The 11,519-nt window shown below is 33.9% G+C and overlaps 1 protein-coding gene across 2 annotated transcripts in view; it reads right to left on the bottom strand.

Moving 5' to 3' along the window:
* Positions 1–64: 64 nt before the first annotated feature.
* The window catches only part of LOC110743174 (triadin-like), a 59,674-nt gene continuing 48,219 nt past the window's right edge, over positions 65–11,519 (bottom strand). The window contains exon 4 of one of the 2 annotated variants that reach the window (XM_021937925.2): positions 65–385. In XM_021937925.2, the coding sequence (XP_021793617.1) occupies positions 315–385 (71 nt within the window). In that variant the 3' untranslated portion in view covers positions 65–314. Of the gene's footprint in view, positions 386–6,768; positions 8,537–11,519 lie in introns of those variants that run through there. The other variant, XR_004184420.1, reaches the window with a different exon arrangement.

The raw sequence follows: 11,519 nt of genomic DNA, 5'->3' as shown, positions 1-11,519 counted from the left end.
TTGCAGTAAGCGGAGATCGCACCACTGCCCACTGCCTGGGCAACAGAGTGAGAGTCTGTCTCAAAAAAAAAAAAAAATTTTTTTTTGAGAAAATAATGGAAATGTGAGCTGAGATTTTTAAGGACAAGGTGAGGAAAGATACTTCTAGTGAATAAAGGATGAAGGAAAATTTCAGCATAGCATTTTCTCAGAAATACATGGAAGAGAATGAGTACATTGTCTGCACAAAACAAGCCTTTGACTATAAGCAAAATATTCAACATGAAATCAAGATAAATAACAGCATGCATTTAAGATCTGTTTTATGTATGTGTCTACATATGTATGTATTTGTTTTTTGAGCATGCATATAACATACGTGGAGGTTTAGGCTTGACTTCTTTGCCTAGAAAAAAATTTTAAAAATTATTAAAGGCTGAGTCATATGATTCTTATTAAATTGACTTTATTGAATATGATATAATATTATATATTTGAAAATAAAAATCAAACAATATAGATTCCACCTATCCTTTTTTGTCAAAATTCTATAGAATGTGTAACTTATGGCTAAGTTCTTCAGTGCAAGATTGACAAACTTTTTCTGTAACAGTTAGATAGTATATATTTTCAGGTTTTAGGCCATATGGTCTCTCACAATTCTTTATTTGTGTGGATATAGAAGTAGCTATAGATAATAATGTAAATAAATATGAGTGACTGTGTTCCAATAAAACTTTATAAAAATTAGTGGCCAGTCTGTGGGCCATTTTGTTAGCCTCTGCTCTATTCATAGTCAGTTTTAATTTTCTGTCTTTTTTGCATCAACAAATATTTGAATAGTCAACAATTTTCTCTGATTCTGTTTTCTTGCAAATGCCATCTAGTACCTGTCCATCACTGTTCAACTCAGCTTTTTAAGGAATATCATCTTTACTTGTTTTTTCTACTTCTCACTCCCAATTCATCATTAATTCACTATAATCTAGTTTCTAGCTCCACCATTCTATGTATTAGTCTTTCTGGTCACCAATTTTCTGTTACTTTCCAAGACTGATGAACACATTTGACCATATTGATCACTTTCCCTTTGCTTTTAAATTCTTGTTCACTTGACTTTTGGGAAAGGTAAACATAATATGTATGCTCTACTGTAATGGGATAAATATTAATACTGCATTCTTTTAATTTCAAACCTATCCTAGTGACTTTTTCTTTTAGCAAAGATAACATAACAGAGGTCTAATTAGTCCTCATACTGGAAACTAAGGAAAACAGACAAAATATATAAAACAATGATTTTAAAGATATTTAACATCAGACAACAAAGAACAGTGATACTTTAGTGATGGGAAACAAATCAGATGTACCCTGTGATTGCTTCTGTTTAGTGCTTGGAGAAAGTTACAAGGCCTTAGTGCAGCAATAAGTTGCCTAGCAACTCAGCCTAGGCAAATTGCTGAACTTATAAGATGGAGTTGGGAGTCTGGAAAGGCCAAGACAGTTAGTGATCACAGGTCAGTGTAAGGTAGAGTATTAGAACACAAAATACATGTGACAGTTACTGCATAGTTTCTTTGACTTGGGTTGCAAATTTACCTCTCATCTTTCTGATATTCAGGCGAAAACAAAAAGCACAAATGTTAATTTACGATGTTCTTAAGATATAAATACTTTGTTTAAGAGAAGCAGAGTAATCACTGGCAATGATAACTGAGATAAATTTGTTTCCTGGGTTCTCAGAACAAAAGGCTGTATAATGTAAATACCAGCCTCAGCAATATTTTTACCTTAATATATAATGGTTTTTATAGAACTCCACCTATTGTTCTCAACATGCACCAGAGATGCTATACAAAACACAGTTCAATAAGAAGAAAGTCACTTTGAGCCCAATAAATGGGATTTAGGGACACAGCTATGTGTTCTGGCTAAATGTAAGGATAAAATCAAGGTTACAGAGATTCTCTCCAGTGGTATTGGAAAGGACAAATAGTCATATTTCTTTCTGAGAATCTAACACATGTATTGACACAAGCCTCTAAGAAACATGAATGGAAACACAAAAAACCCTAAAACACACGTACAATTGTGTGAAAATATATATGTTCAGTTGTGCTCTTAAAGCCCAACTAGATTAAGATAACGTTGACTTAATAGTTCTGCTATTTATAAAACCAAGTTGTGATAAATACGGGACAACTGCCTATTCCCACAAAGCTGTCTAATTATAAAATTTGGGTTTCAAGTTAGTTGTCCACATGCCATGTCCTATATCAGCCTCAGCAGCATTCACATAACATCTTTCTAGTTATTCTGCTTTCTCTTTATACTATCTGTTAGAAGCTGACTTCTGTCTCCCAAAATATATGTGGAGGTCCAGACGCCCAGTACCTTATGAATGTGACCTTGTGTGGAAATAGAGTATTCGTAGTTATAATTAAGCTAAAATGAGATCATTAGGCTGGGCCCTAATCCAATATGACTAGGGTTCTGATCAAAAGAGGAAAAGAGATACAGAGACGGACAAACATAGAGGGAATGTAATATGAAGACACACAGAGAGAACACTGCATGATAACAGAGGCAGAGACTGGAGCATGGGAGAGATGCATGTATAGGCTCAGTTCCAGAATTTATATATGTATCAATAGTCAGAGGTCTACAATGAACCTAGGTCTATATAGTTTAGCGTGTTAACAATTCTAGCTCTGCAGTCATTATTGAATAATGTCAATAAAGGCTTTTACATAATCTGTTTTATACCAAATTTCTTCCTAAGATGATTGTTTAATAGTGATCAACGGTGAAATAATTTTATAATCTTTCTGATCCACATGTCTGTAAATAGATTTAACATATTTTAACAGATATTTGTCAAATTACTATATTAATTCACTCATAAAGAAATTTTCTGTCTTATATTTACATTAAACTTTATAACTACCTCTACAATGTAAGAGAAATATATCAAAAACCAATCAAGAGTGCCCTAAAGCCTACATATTGTGTGGTTTAGAATTTTCATTGTAAAAGTAGAAAAAAGTAAACTTTCCAAATACATAATTTGGTTAATTATATCACAGAAACTGCTTTATTATTAGATCAAATGAGGAAATTAGTCCTGTTCCTCAACAGAGATTTATTATATTTTAATTTTGTCAAGACAATGTAGGTCATTATCATAAAATTTGACTTTTGTAAAATTTATAAGTGTAATATTATTTGGGGCATACTATACACATACAGGTCTTCACTGGAAAAATTTTTACTTAGATAATCTTATAAAGACTCACTAAATAAGTCCATTAAAGTTTAATACAAGATAATAATTTGATGTAAGAGCAACAGGACCTTATAAATTTTATAATGCAAAATGAAAGCATTTTAAAACTTAAAAGATCCTGGAAATCATCTGGAATCGCTTTTTTGATAAGCCACAAAACAAGTCTTTAAAAATTTCAGGAAACTGAAATGATAACAAGTACTCTTTCAGACCACAGTGGAATAAAATTGGAATTCATTTCTAAAAGGAACCTTCAAAACCATGAAAATACATGGAAATTAAATAACATGCTTCTGAATGATCATTGGGTCAACAATAAAATCAAGTTGGACATTTAAAAATTCTTTGAACTCAATGATAATAGTGAAACCAGCTATTAAAGCTCTGTGAAACAGCGAAGGCAGTGCTAAGAGGAAAGCTCATAGCCTTAAATGCCTACATCAGAAAGTCTGAAAGAGCACAAATAGACAATCTAAGGTCACACTTCAAGGAACTATAGAAACAAGAACAAACCAAACCCAAACCCAAACCCAGCAGAAGAAAATAAATAACCAACATCAGAACAGAACTAAGCGAAATTGAAACAAACAAAAAACATATAAAAGATAAATGAAACAAAAAGATGGTTCTTTGAAAAGATAAATAAAATTAACCAAGGAAAGAAGAGAGAAGATCCAAATAAGCTTAATTAGATACAAAATGGGAGATATTACAACCGACACCACAAAAATATGAAAGATTATTCAAGACTACTATGAACACCTTTAAACACATAAGCTAGAAAACCTAGATGAGATGAATAAATTCCTGGAAATATGCAACCCTCCTAGCTTAAATCAGGAAGAATTAGAAACCTCCAACAGATCAATAACAAGCAGCAGCGAGATTGAAATGGTAATAAAAAAATTACCAATGAAAAAAAAATTACAGGACCAGAAAGATTCACAGCAGAATTCTATCAGGCATTTAAAGGAGAATTGGTACTGATTCTGTTGACATAATTCCACAAGATAAAGAGGAAAGCCACCCTAAATCATTGTATGAAGCCAGCATCACCCCAATACAAACAAGAAAGGGACATAACAAAAAAGAATACTACAGATGAATATTCCTGATGAACATAGATGCAAAAAATCCTTACTAAAATGCTAGCTAACCAAATCCAACAGCATATCAAAAAGATAATCCACCATGATCACGTGTGTTTCATACTAGGGATGCAGGGATGGTTTAACATATGCAAGTCAATAAATATGATATACCAAATAAACCGAATTAAAAGCAAAAATCACATGATCATCTGAATGGACACAGAAAAAGCATTTGACAAAAAGCAGCATCACTTTCTGATTAAAACCCTCAGCAAAATTGGCATACAATCCTAAATGTAACAAAAGCCATCTACCACGAACCCACAGCCAATGCAACACTAAATGGGAAAATGTTGAAAGCATTCCCTCTGAGAATTGGAATAGGACAAGGATGCCCACTCTTCTTTTCGACATAGTACTGGAAATTCTAGCCAGATCAATCAAACAAGATAAAGAAATAAAGGACATTCAAATTGGTAAAGAGGAAGTCAAACTGTCGCTGTTTGCTGATGATAAAATTGTACACCCAGAAAACCCTAAAGACTTCTCCCAAAAGCCCTTAGAACTGATAAATGAATTCAGCAAAGTTTGAGAAAACAAAATTAATGTACACAAATCAGTAGCTCTGCTGTATACCAACAGTGATCAAGCTGAGAATGAAGTCAAGAACTTAACCTCTTTTACAACAGCTGCAAAAAAAGTTAATATACTTAGAAATACACCTAACCAAAGAAGTGAAAGACCTCTACAAGGAAAACTACAAAACACTGCTGAAAGCAATCATAGATGACACAAACAAATGGAAACACATGGTCATGGATGGATAGAATGAGTATTGTGAAAATGACCAGGGTCGAATCAACATGTGAAAATGACAACACTGCCAAAAGCAATCCACAAATTCAATTCAATTCCCATAAAAATACCATAGTTAGTTTTCACAGAACTAGAAAAAAATCCTAAAATTCATGTGGAACCAGAACAGAGCCACATAGCCAAAGCAAGACTAAGCAATAAATAAATAAATAAATAAATAAATCTGGAGGCATCACATTACATGATTTCAAGCTATATTATAAGGCCATAGTCACCAAAACAGTGTTGTACTGGTATAAAAATAGGCACAAAGACCAATTGAAAAGAACAGAGAACCCCAAACTAAAGCCATATACTTACAGTTTTGCTTTTGACAAAGCAAAGAAAAACATAAAGTGGGGAAAGGACACCCTATTCAACAAATGGTGCTGGGATAATTGGCAAGCCACATGTAGGAGAATGAAACTGGATCCTCGTTTCTTACCTTCTACAGAAATCAACTCAAGATGCATCAATGACTTAAATCTAAGACCTGAAACTAGAAGATAATATTAGAAAAACTCTTCTAGACATTGGCTTAGGAAAATAATTCATGACCAAGAATCCAAAAGCAAATGCAACAAAAACTAAGATAAATTGATGGGACTTAATTAAACCGAAGAAATTCTGCAGAGCAAAAGGAACAGTCAGCAGAGTAAGCAGACAACCTACAGAGTGGGAGAAAATCTTCACAATCTGTACACCTGACAAAGAAATAACATCCAGAATCTACGACAAACTCAAACAAATTAGCAAGAAAAATAAATCTCATCAAAAAGTGGGCTAAGGACATGAACAAATAACTCTCAAAAGAAGATATATAAACGGCCAGCGAAAATGTGAAAACATGCTCAACATCACTAATGATCAGGAAAATGCAAATCAAAACCACAATGTGATACCCCCTTACTCCTGCAAGAATGGCCATAATCAAAAAAGTAAAAAATAATAGATGTTGTCATGGCTGCAGTGAAAAGGGAACACTTCTACACTGCTGTTGGGAATGTAAGCTTTATAACCACTTTGGAAAACAGTGTGGAGATTTTTTAAAGAACTAAAAGTAGGACTACCATTTGATCCTTTAATTGCACCACTGGGTGTCTGTCCAGAGGAAAAGAAATCGTTATACTTAAAGGATAATTCCACAGAAATGTTTATAGCAGTGCAATTCACAATTGCAAAAACATGGAATCACCCCAAATGCCCATCAGTCAATGAGTTGATGAAGAAATTGTGGTATAGGCTGGGCATAGTGGAATACTACTCAGACATAAAAAGGAACGAATTAATGACATTCATGGCAACCTGGATGGAACCGGAGACTATTATTCTAAATGAAGTAACTCAGGATTGGAAAGCCAAACATTGTATGTTCTCACTCATAAATGACAGCTAAGCTATGAGGATGCAATGGCATAAGAATGATACAATGCATTTTGGGGACCCAGTTGAAAAGGTGGGAGTGGGGTGAGGGATAAAAGACTACAAACTGGATTCAATGTATACTGCTCAGGTGATAAGTGCACCCAAATCTCACAAATCACAACTGAAGAACTTATTCATGTAACCAAATGCCACCTGTTCCCCAAAAGCCTATGAAAAAGTAAAATAAAATACGTAGGAATTAAAAAAAAAAACCCACAAACATCAGGTTTCACAAACTCTTCAGCATGTGAGGCAGTGTTGTGTGTCTGTGTTTTCTCACTAAGAAGTCCTTGTCAGTCTAAGTTCTAGTGCAATGGTCCTCAAAGTGTACTTTCCAGAGCAGTAGCAGCAGCAGCACCTGGAGAGTTGCTAGAAATGTAGCTCCTAAGACTCCATTCCAGACCTACCAAATCAGAAACTCTGGAGGTGGGGCCCAGCAATTTGTCATTTAATATCCTCAAATAATTCTGATGACCACTTAGATGTACAAATTATTCCCCTGAAGGGATAAAATCATCATTCACCCCATATAGTGCATACAAGGATAATTTATCAGGATTTGTTAATCAACGGATAAGAAGCACAGAAAGAAGAGTGCAAAGAGGTCCTAATAATGAAATCTCACCATTAAAATATAAACATCTTTTAATTGTTTTACATGTCCAGTTTCATGAATTTATATATTCAATTAAGAAGATACTGGACCCATTTCAAATCTGAAGACACTTTGCAGTTAAGCACATATCATATTAATGAATACAGTGTGTGTATATGTCTGTCTACCCATGGTCTAAGTCTATGTCCTCCCTAAGGTCTATATTTAGGTGGCAATAGTAAGCCCAAAAGTAGATCACTGGGGGATAATTCTGTAAGGCAGTGGTTCTCAAACAACAATATCACCTAAGAACTTATTAGAAATGTAAATTTAATCTTCCAGGTGTACCTGATGCATGTTGAAGTTTGAGAACCACTATTTGATAACCGTAGTTGCTTTTTTTAAAAACAGCATTCATGTCACATAAAGGTATGGCTGTTTGTCACAATTCTGAGTCCCATCTAATTGTATATATTATGTTTCAGCAAATAAGGCTTAATTAGAGTCAAAGAGAAAGCTTTCAGTCTACTGAGACATCAGTGGGTAAACCTAAAAGCAGAGCATGTTTGTGTTGATCATGGTGTGTCAACTTTTCAATCTCAATGACAGTAATATTCAAATTAGACATTTTTGATTGAGGTCTATAAAAGATATGGTATGAAATCAAATTTAGGTAAGAAAAAAATATTTTAACAAATAAAATCAAACAGTAGCCTTGATGTTCTCATGGAGGTAGTAATGGGCTCTATATGATAGAATATGTTTCAAATAGTAAGTAGCAGTATAAAAGTATACACATACACCCATATATGTTTATTGTAATGATAGGGATTTTAGCCTTTTTTATTATAGTTATTATATTTTCTGTATTTTCCAAATTTCTTTAATTGCATTAAAAGCAAATAAAATGTCAATGGCGTGTTTCCCATTTTTATCCCTATTATGCATAGATTAATTTTAAAAATAAAAATATAAAGGCCATATTCAATGAATTAGCAAAGAATTAAAAGGGAAAAATCAAGAGTCAAAACTATCCTAAAATATCATACACATGAATAATAATAGTCATAGCAGTTTAAAATTATGGCTATAAAAATAGCTTATCTGCACTGTATTAAATAAATTTTGAAAGTAACATTTATTCAAAGTAATAACATTTTGAACCATTACAATCAGAAGTTACTTATTGTGTAGTACACTGGGACAAGGAAGAGATAAGAGTTCTTAAGTCTTGGATTCTGGTTCTCACTTGGACACTCATTTGCTATGAAACCTTGTCATGGCCATTTAATCTGCTTGGTTCTTCTGTTTCCAAAAAAAAAAAAAAGAAAAAGAAAAAGAAATGAAGAAAGTTGAATTAGATGATATCAAAAATCTCATCTAGATCTAAACTGATATATTTATGTTAAATTTTAATTTAAATATTCAATGCAATTTCTATCAAAGTTTCAAGTAATTTTCTACAAAATAGAAAAAAGAATCCTAAAATTTGTATAGAACCAAAAAAATTTCCAAATAGCCAAAGCAATCTTGAGATAAAAGAACAAAGCTAGAGACATTACTCTCCCTGCTTTCAAAATATACTGTTAAGCTATTGTAATTAATACAGCATGGTACTGGCATAAACCAGATACATCAAGAAATGAAACAAGATAGAAAGACCAAAAATAAGCCCATGTATTTAGTTAATTGATTTTTGACAAAGGTTCCAAAAACACACAATAGGAAAAGAACTATCTCTTTAATAAGTGGTGTCAGGAAAACTGGATATTCACATGCAGACAATGAAACTGGGCTCTTATTTCACAGTGTATACATAAAATCAACTCAAAATTATAGAAGACTTAAGATAAGACCTGAAATTATAAAGCTACTGAAACAAAACACAGAGGAAGAACTCCACTGGTCAAAGGAGTTATTTCTCGGATGGGACTCCAAAAATACAGGGAACAAAATAAAAAATAGACTAATGGGATTGCATGAAACTAAAAAGCTTCTGCACAGCAAATGGAACAATAAAAATGAAGAGACAACCTATGGAATGGTAGGTAACATTGCCAAATCATACTTGTGATAAAGGACTAAAAGCAAAGAGATTTGAGGAACTCGAACATCTCAATAACAGAAAACAACCTTATTTTAAAATGGGCAAAGCATGTGAACAGACATTTCTCAAAAGCAAATATACGAATGGCCAACAGATATGTGAAAAGATGCTTGACATTTCTAATCATGTAGGAAATGTAAATTAAACTACAATAAGATAACACCTCACACCTGTTTGAATGAGTATTATCAAAAAGATGAATGATAAGTGTTGATGAGAATGAGGAGAAAAGGAATCTTGTACACTGTTGGTGAAAACATAAATTAGTACTGGCACTTTGGAAAATAGCATGAAGGCTCCTCAAAAAACTAGAATTACCATATTCAGCAATTTTCAGCTAGTTTTCAGCAATTTCACTTCTGTTATATCCAAAGGAATTGAAATCAGGATGTTGGAGAGATATTTGAACTCCCATGTTCATTTCAGCATTATTCACAGTAGGCAAGATACTAAGTGTCCATCAACAAATATATGTATTTAAAAATGTGGTGTGTGCGTGTGTGTATATATATACACACATATAGTGTGTATATATAAACTATATGTTATATATTATATATAATATATATACACAGACATACACAAAATAGGATACTACACAGCCTTAAAAAAAAACAAGAAAATTCTGTCATTTGCAACATCAGTGGAAATGAAGAATATTCTGTTAATTGAAATAAGCCAGGCACAGAAAGACAAATACTGCATGATTATATGTGGAATCTAAATAAGTCAATCTCATAGAAACAGAGAATACGAAGGTGGTTATCAGAGGGTAGAGAGGAGAGGGAGAGATGGGAAAAGAGGTGATGTTGATAGAAGGGTACAAAGTTTCAGTTAAACTGGAGGAATAACTTTTAGTAATCTATTGCACTCATGGTGATCACAGTCAATAACAATGAGGTGGGAGGCAGAACTCAACTCTGGAGGTGGCGCTCAGATTGAGGCCTAGCTAAAACAGGTCCTCAGTGAAAGCAACGTTCAATCAGACACTTCCACTAGCAGACCATGTCAATTTACCACTGCCATGACAACACTCAGGAGTTACTGTCCCTTACCATGATAATGTCCCAGTGATTACTACTCCTTTCACAGAAATGTCTGCATAATCTGCCCCTTAATCTTTATGCAATTGAAAGTGGGTATAAATATGACTGCAAAACTGCCCTGAGCTGCTACTCTCTGCCTATGGGGTAGCCCCTTTTCCCTCAGAGTTACCCATCTTGAGTAAAGGTAGTGAAGTCAGTGTCTACAATGCCCAGATAAGAGCTATCAACTTGGGGGTCCCAGAGCCAGAATCAATGTGCCTGCTACGAGCAAGGGGTCCATTGACAATAAGAATGTTTTGACTATCCCTGGTGAGAGAAAAAAAAAAGAAAAAAAGTTCTCCATAAACTCTAGAGCAAACTCTCTCACTGTCCCCAGTAAGCTGCAAGCTGTCTTGCTCAGGTAAGTTTACTGGGAGTCTTGGACCCTAGGCCCAGTGGAGAGTTTCCCACAGTGGCAGATAAACAGTTGCCTGAACATTTTTCTTTAGTGTCTCCACTACTGGGTGAGCTCTCTGGTGGCTTAGGGACTCCAGGATATTCCCTTGAGTAATGCAGTTCACTCCTTCCCTTCTTTATCTGATGCTATGGAATCCCCTTCCCTGTTTCTTTCTGTTTTCCACACCTATTGAGGCAAACAAAATTTAGTCAGGCAGATGGGTCCCAATTTTGTAAATAATTTGAATCCAGTTGTCTTGTATAGGTCATTTTATCTAGTGTGCTTCTTTAACTCTGTCTACAGGCACTGTGATATTTGTTGTGTCTAGTACACTTTGAAATTGGCTTATAAATAAAAGAGCACTCATAAATTAAATAAGACTAGTCAAAGCTTATTAGTTTGAAGAGAATATTATGCCTTCTAAAATTTAACATTAGAATTTTTATCTAAGTAAATCTCTGATGTTCATAGGCTTTAAAATTGTTAAAATGGCTTTAAATGGTGATGAGTTTTGCATGGTATCTTGTTTCTTAGAAGTGGTCTAGATAAAATTGTTAAAAGTGGAAGAATGGAATCGATGTTTAAATAATGAGCTTATTGTGTGGTTTAAAGTCTTAAAATGATAGAATAATCCTCATCTATAGGATGTCAATGTCTGCTTGGCAGTTCAGGATTTCTTCCTGTCTAGGTTTATATAAA

Source organism: Papio anubis, chromosome 6 (assembly GCF_008728515.1).
Source record: "Papio anubis isolate 15944 chromosome 6, Panubis1.0, whole genome shotgun sequence".
Classification (NCBI taxonomy): Eukaryota; Metazoa; Chordata; class Mammalia; order Primates; family Cercopithecidae; genus Papio; species Papio anubis.
Note: the sequence above shows the minus strand (reverse complement) of the source record. Positions and strands in the feature narration are given on the sequence as shown.